At 39.4% G+C, this 18,852-nt stretch overlaps 1 protein-coding gene across 1 annotated transcript in view; it reads left to right on the forward strand.

Moving 5' to 3' along the window:
* The first annotated feature begins 1,722 nt into the window (after positions 1–1,722).
* Positions 1,723–18,852, forward strand: part of LOC137482843 (Kv channel-interacting protein 1) — a 330,573-nt gene continuing 313,443 nt past the window's right edge. The window contains exon 1 of the mRNA XM_068205418.1: positions 1,723–2,065. Coding sequence (XP_068061519.1) covers positions 1,978–2,065 — 88 coding nt within the window. The 5' untranslated portion in view covers positions 1,723–1,977. The remainder of the gene's footprint in view (positions 2,066–18,852) is intronic.

An 18,852-nucleotide genomic window follows, 5' to 3' on the forward strand; every position in this document is an offset into this window, starting at 1 on the left:
TGGCAGCTCAGCGTGGGGGATGATAGTTCCAACAAGAGCTGACTAGGGTGGTAATTTTGTTCTCAAATCGCTTTTTGCATGCCAAAGAACATTGGTTTTTGAGGTAAAATGATGCGCCGGACAGTACTCCCTGGACAGTGCTCCGCAGCTTTCTGCTAGCGAAGGAGGAGGTGAGCGGCGGTGGGGGAAGAGGAGGGGCGGAAGGCAGTGCGGGGCTACGCATGTGAGGCAGGGATGAGGAGGAGGGAGCTTCCAGTTGGGAGGGACAGATATTCGTGAATCTCACAGCAAGGTGAAGCTATTTGGCAAAGCCCTGAGTTTTGCGTCAGGAATGTAAGTTTTCCTGTAAAGCGGTTTACTGCTCCCTGAGTGAAAGATATAGCGCTGTTCCCAGAAGTGCAAAGCTACGCCTGTCCCTCAGTAAAGGCGGTGCTCGGTTGTTGCCACTCTGAGGTGATGGCTGGCTCCAGGTAGCTTTGCCAGAGACAAGGCTGTGATAGATGAGTAATTGCGATGATTTGCTCTCACAATGAACAAACAAATATCATGTATATAGGTTAAGAAAAGTTTTATATAGTTACAGTTATGTTTTACCCCCTGCGATGTTACCAAGGGACAGCCGGGGTTGGGACATTTGGGAGGGTCGGCTTATCACTATGGCGACATCTGACCTCCAATCAGGCTTTGGGGAAGTAAACTCCACCACTGGACAGTGAAGGAGTAGATGGACAGAAATTTGGGAGGGGCTAATGGGTGTAAAAGGCTAAACTTCCATTGTGTGGGTGAGCGCATGGTGGGGAAAATCCTTTGGTCCCGGCGCTGTAATATTTTCTCTATTCAGTATTCTGTTGTATTTTTGATAAGGTTTAATAAACCTTTCTATATTTATGAAAAATGAGGAGCTATTTCTCACAAGGCTGATCAAGTAATTTAACGGGCAGCAGTTAGGTGTGAGCAGAAATCTGAGGTAAGCCTTGTGGCCGGGGCAAGCAAATTGTGAATTTTTGGGGTTGCTAAAAAGCATCTGGGACGAGGCCAGCAAGAATTAAACCTAAAGATGCTCGACTCTGCCCAATACTCAGATGGGTTTGAGATGCCTCTGCTTTGCTGCTGGACGCATCAAGTCATTCAGAGCTGTGGCTGTTGCTAGGGGATAACTCCCAGTACAATACGGGGAGTGAGCACTGCACCGGCACGACGCGGAAAGTTAAATGTGGGGTTGCACAGAAGGGCAAGTTCGAGCCCCGCCGACTCCTAAAGGCCGGGTGGCACATCCCTCTGTGCTAGGCAGATCACTATCGGAGAAGCGTCTAAGCTGGTAGAATTAAAATAAAGATTTATTCTTTTCCTCCCCCTGGGTGCAGCTATGTTTTCCTACTTTGGAAAGCAGGTTTTGCAAAGGAATGCTATGCAGCCTTCTATATGTGACCGTGTCACTACGGTGTTGGTAAAATAAAAAAGTGTTATTTTCTGGTTTTCTCGACCTGACGAGAGCAAAATTGACAATTTATTGAAATCTGCAAGAAAAGGGCACCAAGAAAAGCCTTAATCAGCAGCTTCTTTTATTTGCAGCAGCCGGTGACTCCAGCCGTCTCTTGCTGCATTCCCTGTGCAAAGCGTGACAGCCCGCACAGCCTGCAGAGGCAAGCCCTCCCTCCTCGCCTGTCTGGCTGAAGTGTTGCTGTGCCTAGCAGCTTCTGTCAGGGCATCGCAGCAGGTGCGTGCAGTCCCGGCCGAGAGGATGACAGGGAGAGCTGTACCTTTAACTAGAAAGAGATGTGCATTGCTCCACTTCAGTCCTCCCTGATCGCTTGAGAGTGAGCAAACCTCAGAGCACAGCCTGGAGCTCGGTGCATGAGAGCAGAGTTCTGTGCACTGCACAACCAGTCGTATCAGCTTTGTAAAGGATTCACTTTTTAATTTTATTGTTATTCCTGAACTTTGTGAGAGAGAAGAGTATTTATATCTGTCTGAACCATGAGTGGCTGTTCAAAGAGATGCAAGCATGGGATTGTCAAATTTGCTCAGACTATTTTTAAAATCATCACAGGCACTCTCAGCAAAGGTAAGGGAAACATTTTAGTTCATACTGTTCCTCTGTTCTGTTATGTTTGGGGGGGTGAGTTTTGTAGGCTTGAGGGAGTTTTATAATTTGTCTCTTCAGAGGTGTTTTGGTTTAATTTTGGGAATTGGCTTCTCTAAAAGAAGTTGCTGGGTGCAGTGAAGATTGGAGTTGTGCTGAAAGCCTTATGCAATTGTTTCTACCTTATGTAGTTTGTAACCTATGTTTATCAATCTGCCCTGGCCCGCAACTATAGTGAGTTATTTCAATGTATTCAGAGAGGTGTTTGTGAAAACAATTGATGTGCAGCCTAAAAAATTAAAAGACTTCCTAACTGTCAGTAATTTGTATTTCTCTGTGTCATTTTATGCTTTACTGTCTCTGCTAATTTGAACCATGTGTATACCTTGCTTCAAAATCTAGGTAATTGCTTACTGCATACATTAGAAATACCTTTCGCTTATCTAAGTTTTTCTTGTCACTTAACACCCTTTGTGCTTTCCCATGTGAAAGTGAGAGTACCAAACTTATTAATGCTGTCCTCTTTACTAAAATCAAACGGCAAACAAAATAAACTCTCTCTTCTTCTTTGTAGTCTAGTAGTTCCTCTGTTGGTGCCCTCAGGTAAGTTATGTTATTTTTGTTGGCCATTCCTCTCATCACACTTCTCAGCACACCTCTGGCAGCTATTTGTGTGAGTATCGGTGATCTCTGTGGAAACTCCTGACAACTCTAAATAATACTACACTTGAATGCTGCTCGCCTGTTGAAATGTGGTCAGTCCTTAGGTGAAGGTCAGACTTCTCCAAGTTTTTTGTGTTTGGTTGGAGGTAGGGGTGGTTTTAGGAACTGATAATAGGGTTTGAACTAAATTATTAGTAGAGATATTTGTATAAGGATGAGGAGTCTCTGTTATGATGCAATTTTTTAAAATACAAAGTCAAGCTCCTTTTAATATAGTCATAGTTAAAGAGCAAAAAAAAACCCCGCATATTTTTCACATAAGTTTAGAATTCGTGGAGGTGTGTGGCTGTGTTTGCTGTCTGAAGTGCATGCAGATGCTCTAGTATGAATTTTAATGTTTAAGTGATTTCTTTAAGGATAAAGTAAAGTTATTTCTTTAAGGATAAACTAAAGCAGGCTTAGGTAACTTTCAAAAAAGTAAAAGTGCCAAGAACTGTTAAGAGTAGTTTACTTTTGCAGAAACTGGGAAAATTTTTTCAATCATTCTCTGTAGAAAAGAAATGTAGTTCTTAGATAGCTGTCTCATATAAACATTACTGGCTTGCAAAAGAAATCTGCACCAGAAAAATGTCTGTTTCACATTAAGAACACTGGACAGGATGGTTGCTTTTAAAATCAAGGTTGGTTTAAAATTACATCTGTGTGTATGTAATTCTTCTACTTCCACTTTCTTCCGTATTGTCCATATCCTGCCAAACACCAGCAGAGGAAAGAATAAAGAATTGTAAAAGACTGTCATACAAAAGAGCTGACAGATTTTGGTTATAATTCATGATTAATGCCAAGATACTTCTCTCACTTATTAAAAACAAGTGAGAAAAACAAATTACTTGTCATGCTCAAAAGAAAAGGTAGTGGTGATGTCTGCAAGATTTTGTTTTCTACAGCATGTCAGCATGGTGTATTTGGTGTACTTTATTTGTGCTTTTTTCATGAGATAATGGTATACAGGATGTATGCTATTATAGTCACAAGTGATCAGTGGTATGTTTTGTGCCATCTATTTGAGCTCCACTGAAACCAAGATGACACTTGTGTTCTGGTCATGTACATCTAGACCAGTTCATCTAATGTGGTGCTTTCAAGCAGCCCTTGTGTTTCTTGACATAATAAATACAATAATAAAATGAGACTGCCACAGTTGCCTTTGCTTTGGCAACAGGATAGATGAAAATTTGAGTCTGATGACAGAATAGCACTGTATGAAGAGCTAGAAATTAAAGTATAAAATGTCCAAGACCTGTTTCTCCTGGCCCCTGCCGCCTTCTGAAATGTGCCAGCATTGCACTATCGTGGTCATTGCAGCTAATGCAATGGTGTTGTACACTTTTACCCATCTCTTTCCCATGCCAGTGTCTCACTTCAAGCTGTTTGGATGAGATAAGATTGTCTTCCTAGGTTTCAAAGAATTTTAAACTCTGAAAAATTTCCTTTTTTCCCCATTCAGCTTGTGTTTTAAACAGAGAGAATCTGATTCAGGAAGGAATAAAGTACATGAATTAGTTTGTTGCACAGACATCAAAGACCTGCTATAATTAGAATAAATCTTTCCATAAAATTACCTAAGAAAATTATAACTAGAAAGTTGTTAGAAAAAAATATTGCTCAGAATTGTTGAATTTTTAAAAAAGTGTTTGTTTGTATGTTCACCCCAGAGCTTATTGCTTAGTATTTCTTTTAGTAAAACTTCTGCATGTAAAGCCAAGAAACTCTTGTATATCACTATTATTGATATTTTAAAACTTACTCCATGTACATGCTTTTGCATATTCAAGTATTATCAGCTGTGTTTTTCATCCCACTCCTACCTAATTTCTTTCTTATTGTTTAATGTGAGAATTTACTTTTGTTCTAAATACCTCTTACAAGGAAAATCCTTTACTAGGTACAAGTTTCACTCCTTATGCTTGAGCCATTTTGCAGGGATATTCCAGTTGGAGATACTCCACAGTTCAGTTGGCGTGAAATCCTTATCTGCGCTCTATGGCTTCTACTTGTTTTAATAATAGCAATGGTTATTTACAATAGTAAAATGAAATTGATTGTAGCCATAAGTCCTTCCTTTTGCAGCAAGGTGTGAGGAGGTGTGCTGGTTTTGCATCACGGAAGTTATGTTCTAAGAGAAGCTGCTAGCAGTTTCCTCCGTGTCTGACAAAAAACTAATCAGTAATTAGCTTTGAGACTTGACAATATGCTAAATCATTTAGAAAGCCAATACGCCTCTGTGAACACCAATGTTAATGACGATTTCTGGCCCGAGAAGAGGTAACAAGGTCGGCCCAGCACCCCCCCCCCCCCCCCCTCCCCGTCTCGGCCGGGCTGGGCGGGTTCTGCCGCGGGGCTGGGCCCATTGGCTGCCGGACAGAGGGAGAGGAGGCCGCGGAGCTAGGCCGGGCTGTGGCTGTGGCCGCTAACATCTTGCTGCTACTAAGCCCTGCCCCCGCCAGTAGCCCAGCCCTGGGCCAGGCCGGCTCAGCCGGGATTCTACCACTGCCGAGATTCGCTCGCAGCCACAGGGCAGAGGGAGAGGAGAAGCCATTGGCCCCCCGGCCTGCTGCTGCTGAGTTCTGGTCTGTCTGTTAAGATCCTACCCACTTCTACCTCCCAGCCCAGCCGCAACTCTGGCTGCAAGCTACCAAGTCCAGCCAGGGTCAGGTGATCATCTGCAGGCCCTGGGCAGGATATTAACTGCTTCAATCTTCCCTCGGGTGAGAAAAAAGTACAAGTGCAGGCGCGTAAAGGAACGACATGAAAACACTGAGGTCAGTGAAGAAGAAGTCAAGTCCCAGATGGGAGGGATGAGGAGATGCTTTAATCTTGGGGCTGAAATCCTCTTGTAAAGCTTTGGAGAAGAATGTAATTGATACATCAGACTCTTTTCCGTGTAATGCATGAAGGTATGAGGAAAGTGTTTAAATTGTATATATCTGGCAAAGGCCTCCATGCTAAAGTAAGCAAATGTTGAAGTAGCTGTGATTCCATAAGAAGTTTAAAGAGAGAAGAGTGATGAAGACCCTGTGCCCCCTGGGAAAGAAGAAGAAGACCTCTGTTCCCAGAGATGAAGATGATTTCAAAGATAGGTAAAGAGAACCTTTGCTCTTGAACAGCTAATCTTTAGAATAAGTTGACATGAGCTATAAACACAGCTGTGGGAAAAGTTGTGAAAATGGGAGGGACTTCACGATTGCAGATGTTCTGGGCAGCTGCTATTCATGGAACCAAAAATCCATGAGAGAACCATTTTCTTGTGGAGAAGTCTCCATAAATTTACTACAGGGAATTCTCTCCCTAGGTGAACTGCAGAAAGACTATTCTAGAAGGGATAAACTGATGGAAATCTTTCTGTACATTGTGAGTGGGAAATAAAAGGTTGTAGGGGGAAAAGTGTTCTAAAGGTTTTATTCTGATTCTTATTATTCTTTCTTTTAGTTACTGTTAATAAAGTTTTCTTTATATCCTTTTAAAGTTTTGATCTGCTTTGCCTTCTTCCTAATCTTATCTCACAGCAGGAATTGAGTAGATATATTCTAGTGGGTGCACTAGTGTTTGGCCAGTGCTAAACCCACCACATTAATTGGTGTGTTGGCCAATCTCAAACTGGCAAACCTAAACCACTACAGACTGTGGCCTCTCCCTGCAGTTGGCAGTAAGTTGGCAGTGTATCACATCTGATACCACTGTGCAGCCTCTGGCCTGGTTGGTATTGTCCTTATGTACATCTGCAACAAGTCTATGAGGCTGTAAGACAAGAATTTCATAGTTGATACTTCTGCAAGCTAGACTAGCACATTTCGCCAGCTTCCTCGTTAGTTTGTTCTTATTTGGAAAGTCTTAGTACCAGAGGAGAGGTTTTTGCATCTATGCAAGAGAAGGTCTTCTCCAAGAGCTTTGCATAGTGAGATGTATACATTGAAGAAAGCGTGCCTGGAGAAGCACGCCCCATTACAGCTGGCATGAGCAGGATAACTCCCTTACTCTCCTTGGCTGGGATGGGTGTTTAGTACCTCCAGAGGAGATCATAGAAGGGGCTTCTGGAAATATTACCACATGTGATAGACAGTGGGTGAGCACAGCACCTTCACCAAAGTTGCCTTTGTGAAGATTGTGTGGGAAGTTAAGGTGTTCTTTCACATTACTCTGGTTTGTGAAATGGTGGTACATTCTCCATGGCCTGGAAGCAAGTAGGGATGGGAAGAATGAGTTTGTGGAGAATTTCCTATTGAGCAGAATGCTTGAACAAGAAGCCTGTATGTGTGAAGATACTGCTAATACCATTAAAAACCTAGGAGGGAAGGGCCTTGCTGGGTTACCAAAAATGAAGGCGGAATGAGACCTCTTGTATTTCTATTAATGTGTTCTAATTATTAACACAAGAAAATACTATTTTAGGAATTGACTCCTTCAAAATACTCCTTTGCAAAACCAGATAATTTTCTGCAAATTAACTACCCTTTTACCTTTGTTCCAGAATTTTCACTTTTTCAGTTGTGCTCTAAAGATGTTTGCAAAAGGTACTAATTTCTGATTTTTTGCTTCTCCCAATTCTGTTCCACAGTGCAATTCATCTGGAACTGGTAATTTTTCTACTTTTCATAGTTTTAATTGCCTAATTATCTGTTCCACTGCAGTGATAAAGTCTTCAAGTATTCTTGCTCTCCTCCAAGTCTCTCCCAGCACGAAAGAAAGTAATCTGAGTGTTTTCCAGCTGTGTGGTCTGTTTTGATGCTTTGTGAATTTAAATCACAGCTAGTCTTCTAAGATATAAGTGAGATGGTAAGGAAAGCACATGGTCCCTCTTAGTCATACTCAGGTTCTGTCTCTTCTTAGGGGAAGTTAATCTTGTGCCTTTGGAGCATACTAGCACTGCATGACTCTAGCCTCTGAAAATGAAAGGGTAGGGTAAATGTTGCTAGATGCCCTAAAGACTCAAGAAGGTTCATTACAATTGTGCAAGTCATGCCAGAGTTCCTGCACCTGTGTGACATATGAAAAGATATTCTGATCATCCTGTGGCTGCATAGCCCCTCTTCACCCCTTGAATTAGGGCTACTGCCTTCAAGTTGAGGGAAGCTCTAATTCAGAAGGAACTGATGCATCAGTTCTCTCTTTATTATGCTTTTCTGAGTGTTTTAAATGTTCTTTAATAAGGAAAGTGGTTACAAAACTCCTAATAATGTGCTTTTATAGAGTGGAGTTAGAACTTGTCAGTGTTTACCAAAAGGTCCTGAAAGGTGAGAGTTTCTGTACATACAATGCTGTTACAGGGGAGCTGTTTCTCTGAGGTGCAGAGTAACTGTTCACTTAGAGTCTGGAACTCCTGAAGCTTCACCATTCAGTACCTGCTCCTAACTTTACCCCATGAAACTCTTCTGTTTCATTGCATGATGAGGACCTCTGCATCGTGTGACTGTAATTTTTGTTTTGCTCTTTAAAAATGCTTATCTGGTTACATTTTCTCCATAATGATCAGCCTTTGAGTCACTAAACAAAGTATACCTCTATTTTGGTATGTTACTCTTTTGCATACCTATGGAAAATGAACTGCAAATAAAACTATCTCTTCTGCAAAGGTTGTGCTACTTAAGGGATCTGAATATATGTACATGCATTGCAGTTTTGTCATAAAGAGCAAGATGAATTTTTAGAACTGAGAGTGAGAGGAAGTTATAATGCTCTAGTCTCCCTTTTAAAACTCTATACAAACCTCTGCCTCGAAACTAATGTCTGTGCAAGCATACAGCTGCATGTGGCTGCTAGAAATATATTAGAAACTTAATTATTTGCAGTGTTGTAGCCCTGAAAGGTGAGTATATAATGTTATTCAGAAAACAAAGGAGCTGTTTCCAAACTGGGGATAATTTGGGTGGGTCTGATAATTCATTGACTGCTCTCTCAGGATTTGGTCGTCACCTCTGAGGCCAGGATCTCTTGATTCTCAAGAGCACCATATGATTGAGCAATAGTTGTGTGACAGTGTTTAAGAAATACAAGTTGTTAAAGCAGTAGCTTGTTCAGAGTAGCTCTGATTTCTCGAGCAGAGGACCAGTAAGATGTAGTATACCTGAGAGTTTTAAGGGATGTAAAAATAGAAAATTATGGCTTGTATTTTGGGTGGTGAAGTTTATTGTAACATTTCTTCCCAGACATAATTCATATCAAGCGTTTGCTTGGAAAAGTAAAGTTGGAGTGTTGCATATTGGCTCTTTGCCAATACTTTCTGGTATTGCATAGTATTTTCTTTGTTTCAATAATTTTTTTTTCTATAAATGCCTATCAGAGGATGTATTAAACTACAGAAATATCTTGTTACAAATGGAACTGTAGTAGTGCAAAAAAGATTACAAATGGAAGTGGAATATGATAATATAATGCAGAAATAGAAATGATGATTAATGATAGGCATCAAAGTTTGCTTCAGTGAAAAGTGCATTTTATTGGTTAATTAGCCTCATCATACATGGAACAGGTCCCATAGTTGCTGATTTTCTCTTTTGAAGGAGAGCAAGGGAAGTGATGCAAGTTACAAGCTGAAATAATGCTAGTCACATGGCAGGAGGCTGTGTGGCATGTTTCTGATGTACATGGTTGACTCCTCTTCCTAAAAGTAAGTTTTTAGCAGAGGGTTTCACTGGTGACTCGCTAGTGCTATATCCAAAAGTGAATTGAAGTGAGGTAGGTCTTCTTAAAGTACTAAGATGTGGTTAAAAGCTATAAAAATGTAAGCTATTTTTTCTTCCATTAAGTCAATGCAATAGGGTTTTTCTAATTTCAATTTGAACTGGTTAATATTTTTTTCCAGTCAGACTTGTTGACTGTTATTTCCTTGAGTATTTTCTTAATGAAGAATAGAAGATCAGAGAGGCAAATCTGGAGTAGATTGGATGTAATATATGACTGTTAAACTGTAAATTTCTACTAGTTCCTCAAAGAGTAGTCATGTCAAATGCAAATTTGTGTCATTGCAGTTTTCTTTTAAATATACCTTTTTTCACCTGTTCTAAAAAGAACATGCAGTTGAACGGCATTGTAGATATTTTCCCTTGCAACTTACAGCCAGAATGCTTTTCTGAAATAAACTGCGCAGTAGATAAGTCACTGAAGTGAGAAAATACAGAGAAAAAAATTAGTGCAAAATCAATTCTGCAGAAGAGATGAATTGGAACAGAAAGAAGAAAATAAGATTACTCTGATCCCACTTGTCTAGGAAAGGCAAGATTCATGTTTGTTTCTGCCAAAGCTGCATATAAACAGAAAAGGAAAAAATTGCACTATTTTCATGATTAACAAGAAGTACTGAAATAGGGGCTATGCTCTTTAATCTACACTGAAAACTCAGCAGAGTTCTGCTTATATCCTCAACCACGTCCATAGTTTTAATGGAACTGGAGGGCAAATTAATATTACTTAAAATGTGTCATATAGCCTACTTGTAACTTTTGCCAAAGATAATCTGTTTTCATATTACTTGCAGTTGCATAATGAGACGTGCAGAGAGGCTTGGGAGGTGGATGTGTGGGAATTGTAATGTGTGTAAATATCACAGTGATGGATTGCTACTGACAGTCATCAAACACTAGATACTCCATTTAGTACTACATATACAGATAAGAGGGTCACAAGTTTTAGTCTTAGCTGCATATTTGCTGGATCTTGAGACTCTTGGACCAGTCAGCAGAGTAGTGCTGCACCATCAGTTCAAGAAGCTGTTTTTTATTTTATTTTTCATTCTGAAACAGAAAAGATCGCTAAACATCAAGTTTTATTGTTTAGCTTTTAAGTTTTATTTTGCCAGAATGCAGTATATGCAAATCCCTTTAATCATTTTGAAATATGTGCTTTATTTTATTATTTCATCAAATTCCTCTTGGTTGTCTTCCTCAAATGTCCGTATTTTTACTGAACATAAACATATCAAGGGTGATAAATTCCTCTTCATTATTATATCAGTCAGGCAGTGAACTTGATATTGTAGCACAAGAGATAATGCAGATAAAGTTAAAGAATTTACCAATAAACTAAATTTTATCATCTTTTTCCACAACTGCATGATTTTAGGCGGGACTGAGAGAGAGATTGACTGTTAGGTGAAGGTATTTGTAAATGACAAGGCTCAGTGTCTTACATGAAAGAAAGGAGAGTAGTAACAGGATGAGAAAAATGGCCTTTGAAAAATAGACTTAGGCAGGATTGAGAAGCTGATGCATAATTTTCTGGGAATATTAAGAAAGCTAGTTGCTATTGGTGGAAGTGATCCTCCTTTTATGGTAAGATAAGCACTCCATGAGACCTATACAAATGAAATAGTGGAAACGTGTTAGGGTAAGAGCAGAAAGGACCAGGTGCAACATGAACTGTTTCAACTGGCAGGGGGAATTAAGAGATGACAATAAAAGATAATGAAAATACACTGGAAATAAAGACAACAGCCAAGGCCCATGAGTTCTGAGTGGCTCAAGGCTAATTCTTCCTTTAGTCTTCAAAAAACAGTTTATGTGACCTGTTGCTTCACACAATTGCCATATAGGGAAAGGGCAGCAAAGCTTAATGTATCTGTAAAATGGTGTGGGGAAAGTCAAATTTCTAGACCAACCAACCTAACTTTCCTGAACAGATAGTTAATGGAATAATTAGGAGAAAACACCCAAATATTAGAGAGACAAGTCAACTTTGAAATTACTTCCTTTACACCATTCCATGCCCACCTAAACAACATTATACCCCTCCCCAGCTAGTCAGCTTTGTTCAGTCAATAATCAGATGTGAAAAAACCCACAACAAACCAAACAAAAGAACCCCACCTGTGCTTTTATTAACAGAAATTTCAGAGTAGGAGTATTGAAAATGGAAGATGTGGTGCTGCTTTATTAGGTTTGTTTTGAAATCAAGGTATCTGACATTTTATAATCAAAAGTAAGAAAATAATTGAAATAAATGTATTTGAAATAGCTGTTAAAAGCCCATTACATTTTTTATTTAGTTATGCTGCCCTGATCTACTACCAGCTTAATCTATGCTGTATTGCTCTGGATAGGTGTTTTTAGCTGGGGAACTTGGGTTTTATTTACAGTTGCTGAGGTAAATTAACTGAAACTGGAATTAGGATCATGACAGCTCTATACAACTTTATAGAATAGATGTCAATATTCACTATTATACAAAAATTAGTACTGTTCAGTTAGAAAGGTTAGAGGTTGCTTTTCCTTCTCTTGGTGATGTCTGTGCTCTTACAACTATTAAAAGTGCTTTTATCTGATAGTTTACTAGTGATAATTTTACTCTGATATTTTTCTATCCTTTTCCTAACCTTTGCTTGTCCCCAGCTTGTCGGGGTTGTGTGGAGAATCTGGTGAGGTGCCTCATGTTTTTATGGTTTTGGTTTGTTGTGGTTTTGGTTTCTTGGTGATTTCTTGTGTTTGTTTGTGTTTGTGGAAGTGATTTGTTTTGTTTCCTTATTCTTTTTTTTTTTTTTTTGTGATATTGTGGGGTTTTTTTCTACCTAAATTGTGTTGCTTCCATCAAAAGAAATCTGTTGCTCTTGTTTTGAGCTGTTACTCTGTAGAAAATTTGCCTTTTGAAAGTGTTATGATACAGTTCCCCTGTGTAGAAAGAGTGCTTGGAAAGCACTCTTGTGGTGTCATAACTGCCTAGATGGGCACCAGTCTACTTTGCGTCTTCAGCTACTAGAAAACACAAAGCAGACATTGACTGATAAATGCTGTTGGTCTTGTGTACAGAATTGTTTCTCCCAGCTGCAGTGAATCACATGGTAATGGTCTAATGGAATTAATTGTGTTTTTTAGTCTCTGAGCTCTTGAATGCTAAAAAAAGCCTATGTTAATTTTTAAAATTTGTACCATCATTTTTCATAGTCAGGTAAATTCTTAATTTCTGATCTCATCTCTTTGACTGCTGCAATCAGATGTCAGTGTCTGGTTTTGACATGGAACTGAGCTGAGTTGAAAAGATGAGGAAAGACAGAACTACATGTTAGTTGTTGATTCTTCTTTTTAATTAACTTCTATAACTGGATTTTTTTTATTATTCTTAATAGGCTTATGTGTATTGCTGTACAGTGCTGTGATTTGAGGTCATGAAGTATTTTCACTGAGTCTTTAAATTTAATTCTTCTTTTTATACTGCCTTCCTTGTAAAGTCTTGATATTTTAAAGCTGCATAAAATACTTCCTTTCTACACCATCTAAGAGACTTTAAATGTCAATGAATGGGTGATTTGTTGCATTTCCATGTAGATAAATTCTGTGCAACCATGGGCATAAAGAGCGTTAACTTTCAGAATATAAAGTGTGAGAACACGCATGTTGCTAATCTTGTTCTAAAAAAGCTACTGCAGGTTTTTATTCATAACTGTTTAAAAAAATCATGCTTTCCAGTGAAGAACCATCTGGGCATCAGACTTCTTGTAATGTTCCATTCATTGAACTTTTTAAAGAGGATGTGAGACTACAGGAGTTCTTAATTTATTCATTGTTTTTTTTTCTTTTTAGGCTGAGGACATGAAAGCTTCATTTATTAGTTATCCCATGCTGACAAACCAATGTTTTCATAGTGCAAACTGGATCTGGAGTCATCTTCTGTGTAGCATGCCCAGCCTGTAGCCTGCCACCAGCTGTAGCTTGCTCAAGGGGCAGGCTGTGGCTGTGCCAGCCATCCCATGGCCTGCTGAATTATTTCACTGCCTGTAGCTGGAAATAGAATAATAGGATGGTTCTATGGCCTATTCAGATGTCTGTTATGTGACAAAAGATACATATTTTATGACTGACCTTGCCTGAAAGGTTCCCTTCTTTTCCTTGAAAAAGCAACAAAACAACTACCACCATAAAAACACATCTTGCTTTAACCTCACCTAAACTGTCCATTCTCAAGCTGCTCACCTACAAACACCAAGAGTAGGATTTTGGGTTTATTTTTTTGTCTCGTTTGTGGATTTTGTTGTCTTTTTAAAAGCTGTTTTAGCTCTTTTTTGCATTTCAGACTACTCCTTTTTGACAGATTTATGCGGTATTTTTTCATTCATGAAAGAGCACATTTATGAGATTGGAGTACATAGGTGAGGGTGTTACATAACCTTCATGGTCAAGGCTGTGGTTCTTGTATTTCTATTGAAGATTTCCAGGACCTCTGTAGTGCTCATGTGCTTTTTTGTCCAGGCAAAACACGTTGATGCTTTGGAAAGCAGCTCTTGGGCACAGTGTTGTGAGAGAATGTTTGGGGGGAAAAGCCCACCAATAAAACTGTTTTGTCATGCAGATGTTGTATGTTTTCTGACATGAAATGCATTTTAGCTGTTTTCACTACTCTCTGAAATATTTAGGATTTTCTAATATCTTTAAGCAAAGTTGAGAATCATAATTTTGGAGCATATATAATAGTTTGGCCTTTTCAACAGTTTGTAATTCAAGAATGTTGGTAACACTCTTTATGTTTATTTGTATTAATATCTGCTGGTGAAGCATCTGGGTTTTTATCCTCTTATATGAAGCCTCACTTATGAGACTAATAGTGTGATATTATCCCTGCAGTTTATGGATTCCATTGCCTTAAATCCTCTCAAGTTTGCCTCACCAGTTCAGTGTAATCTTTCTTCTATTTGCAGTTTTTCTCTAGTTGTAGTTATATATGTTATATATTTAAATATACTAGTGCATATTTAAATGCCCTGGAAAAGCAACTGATGCTTTATCTATTAAAAAGACCAAACAGATTTCAGAAACCAGTTTATCATGTGACTTCTTAGAGGTAGATGTGCCAGAGCCTGGGATTTGATCACTTGCATTCAGTGCCTCCTTGACCTGTGCTCAAAATGAGGTATCACAGCAGCCCTGGCCTGAAGCTGCCACAGAGTCAGGAAGTCAGCTGTGAGTCCATTAAATACTTGAGGCTTCTGCTGAAGTCAGCAATAACAGCACAGTTGACACCATTATTTCTCCTCACTGTGTTGTAAAAGGGATGGCTTTTCCTGAGCTGGTGCTTGGAATGCTGCAGGCTGAGCCACAGCACTCTGAGCAGCTTACATAAGCAGCTCATGTCTGAGCCAAAACTTCACTTTTTTCATCTCCTCCCGTGACAGATCCAATCTTCTAATACACTACACTAGTGTACACTAGTCTGCTACACTAAGACCAAAGCTTAGATGTCCTGTGCATAAAGCAGAGTCAGTAGGGCATTCTTAAAAGAACTGTATTCCTTCAGAAAATGCAGAAAAAGAACTGACTTCATTCAGAAAATGCTGGGGTAGCCATTTTGGGAGGAATAAAGCCACCTCGCCTAATAAATAGTTTCCTAAGCTTGTGCTGAGCATTTACTTGATGGATACTGGCAGTGTATTCTGAAAAAGGCTCCTGAGTGTGGCATGTTAAAACATCACAGAGTAGTAAATGCCAGGAATGTTACAGTTACTTGGGCAATGTTGTCTTGTTCTCAGGCCAGTTAATCTGCCCCGAAGTATACTGCAATAATCCTCACTTGCAGATTAACCTATTTAGCATGCTGAGACTTTCTGAAAATCTGCCTGGAATTGGAAAAGGTAAGAAGTAGAATCTCAGCAGTTTTGGTTAGACCTTCAAGATTATCTCATTCCAACCCCTCTGCCTTGGGCTGGGACACATTCCACTAGACCAAGTTGCTCCAAGCCCTGTCCAGCCTGGCCATGGAGACCTTCAAGATCATCTCATTCCAACCCCTCTGCCTTGGGCTGGGACACATTCCACTAGACCAAGTTGCTCCAAGCCCTATCCAGCCTGGCCATGGATACTTCCAGGGATCCAGGGGTAGCCACCGCTTCTCTGGGCACCCTGTGCCAGGGCCTCCCCGCCCTCACTGGTAGGAATTTCTTCCCAGTCTCCCATCTAACTGTGCCCTCTGGCAGTAAGAAGCCATTCCCCACTTGTCCTGTCACTTCAGGCACTTTTTCAACCCTGCCCTATCCAGCTCTCTGAGAGCCCCTTTAGGTGCTGAAAGGGAGTCTTAAATTCTCCCCTTTAAGGCTTCCTCTTCTCATGGCTGAACAGCCCCAACTGTCTTACAAAGGGTAACTCCCTCAAATCAATCCTTAGAATTTTTTTTTCCTGTATTAGTGGAAATACAGGAATTTTTGTAACTTCAAGCCAGCTTTTAAATTTGGAGTTAACACAGTTAACTCTAAATACTATTTTCTTTCTGCTATCAAAATTACCAAAAGTAATGTATCTAAATTATTTTGTGTGGCTTCTGAATAGTGAATAGGGACCCTAAACTGTTAAAGTTTTTCCTCATTTCCTTATTAAAAGAAGCCCAAACAAAAACCCCCAAAGAAATAAAAAAACTAAATCAAAACCAATAAATGAACCAAACTCTCCCCTTGCCCCCTTCAAATCCCCGAAACCAAAAAATAAGCACAAAGTTCCAGTTACTTAGTTGGAAGGCATTTTGTTGTCGAGTGCCATGGGTTTGTATGAGTGAGGGATCTCTGAGGATCGGTATCTTCTCGATGATATCTGCCCTGTTGCTGCTTTGGGAACCAGGTAATAAAATAGCACAAGTTAGCAGGATACTGAACTCAAAATTATCAGAGGTAGTCAGAAGTTACCTGCTATTGTTTAGGTACAGCAAGGACATGCTGATGATTCACAGATGGCTTCTCAGCAAGTCAGTGTAGATTCCTCTTCAGCTCCCATTGTTGCTGCCTCATCAAAGTTGGAGAAACATTATTTTATTTCAAGCTGATGAAATCTGAATCTTGCTAATCCAGAAAACCAACTTCTTTTTACAAACTTTTGCAATTGTTTTCTTGGTAGTGGATTTTGGTTTTTTTTTTTTTTTTTTGGCCTAGGAGGAATGCTAGTTCCCTCAATAATAGTGCTGTAACTTCTGTTCTTTTTCATCTTCCAACACAATCACCATAACCAAATCTTATTTGGCATCAAGAAGAAAAACTACTTGTAAGCGTGCACAGCACTTGAATAATGGGACTTTTAATAGTTTCAGGAAAACACTATTACTCATATAGATATATAAAGGGCCTGTACAACTAAAGTATTCATCAGGGTACAAAAACCTATCCACGTTCTTTCTGTGTTCCTTAAAATTTCCAGTCAGCTCAAGCACTATTCCTGTGGTCTCAGCATCAATGCTGATGAAAATTATGTATAGTCAAACAGATTTCAAGGATGAATTTAATCTCCAACTGCTTGTGCTGCTGCTTCCTTTCTGCTGGCAGGTGTTTTAATGCTTAATATATACCTTGATCATCTACTCTGCCTTGAGAAAGTGAGTTATGTAACTGCAGTGGTCACTACTTGTATGGAAGCTATTCTCATAGAAGGTGTTTTGTCTGGATCTCAGAAAAACAGCATTTTAAATCAGATTTATTGTAGACTTTATGGTATAATCCAATAATATTAAAAAAACCCCTAAGCAAACAGAAACCTCCAAAGTCTGTATTGCCTCTTGTGTGCTTGTAAGAAGCATAGAGTGTAATAAAACTTCAGTGTAGTGAATTATAACTTTTGTAGATGAAAAAGGAATAGAAAAATAGAGAGGCTCAAAAGAGTAATTCATCAACCTCATACACTGGAAAAACACTTGGTTTTCAAGTTAAGTGAAAGTGTGAAGGAAAAAGAATATCTGCCTTTAAGATCTCAAAGGTGTAGAAAATAACCAGCACTCTACACATGAGCAAAGCATTATTAAAAACAAGACCAGTCTTCTGTGGTGTCTATACATTTTGTTTTCTGCAATAGATTATTTGGCTTTTCACATTAACATCCCATTTATTTCGAACAAAAGAGGAATCTGTGTTTGGCAAAAATCCAGAAAAATTGAGTTTCCTAATTTGTGTGTGATTTTGTCTCTGCACAGCTGTTTTTACTTGGAATATTTCTTGTCCAAATAGGAGATTTTACTTTGCTAGAGGAAAGAATTTGTAGGTTTTTCTTCAGTTACTTGCAATGGGTATGAGTTGGAGGGAAATAACCATTTTTATGTAACAATTGACTCGCTTTATTTTTGGCAGAGGTAAGTCTAGAGGTCTGTTATTCAGGTTGCATTCTGAATAAATTTTCACCTGCTACTAAGAGGGATAACTATAATTAGGGGGGTGAGGAGGATCTGGCTGTAGGATGTAGCCGTGGGAAGCCAAGGGCAGATTTGAGAGCAGTTACTCCTGGTCTTCATGTTTCATGCTGAGTTCTGAGCTCAGCAAGATCACAGATTTCTGCTCTTCAAACCCAAGTCACTGACTGCTGAATGAGTGGAGCCACAGGGTCTGCCAGCAACATCCAGCCTTCATCGATCTCTGCTGAGCTGGGAGGGGAGCAAAGCAATGGGTTACAAATTTGCTGGACTGAGTGCAGTCATGAGCAACTTCTACTTTGCAATCTGGAGACTCTTTTTAAAACTGCTTACCACATTTCTGTCTCAGCTTTTTATGAACTAACGAAGCAGGTTCTTTTTCCCTTCCCATCCACTTTGGTCACCCAAACCATCTGTACCTGTGCCAGCTGAACTTCCACTTTTCTGGAATAAGAGAGGTTTGAGTTGTAAATACACATAACTTCTGATGCATGGCACAAAAGTATTGTGTGAGGATGTACTTTCCTCCTTGTGGACATAGTTCTCCTATATTAATTTTTGGGAGTTAGCTTTTTTAAAAAAATGTAGCAGTCACTTCCTTTCATTTGCTGATCATAGTGAAAAGCAAACTCTTACATTGTTTTGTTAGTCATGTTGGAGAATTCATGTACTGGGTTAATATTTCAGCCTTTCTTACAATAAATAATACAGAATTGTACCACATTAATGAGAATAATTAAACTGTAATGTAATTAAATTTGTATCTAAGCCCTGAAACTTCCCTGTGAATGATAGCTCCTACTGGTTCAACTGTGTGGTGAAAAAGCTTGTACCAGTTTTGTCCCAGATGACAGTCAAATACAGTCTGCAGGCAGTATCTCATGTCCCACCTGTGTCCAACAGCAATTTGAAATTTGGCTGAGAGAAACAGTTCTTTTCAGAGAAAAGAGAAAGTCTCTCTTGGTGCATCAGAG

Source organism: Anomalospiza imberbis, chromosome 15 (genome assembly GCF_031753505.1).
Source record: "Anomalospiza imberbis isolate Cuckoo-Finch-1a 21T00152 chromosome 15, ASM3175350v1, whole genome shotgun sequence".
Lineage (NCBI taxonomy): Eukaryota > Metazoa > Chordata > Aves > Passeriformes > Viduidae > Anomalospiza > Anomalospiza imberbis.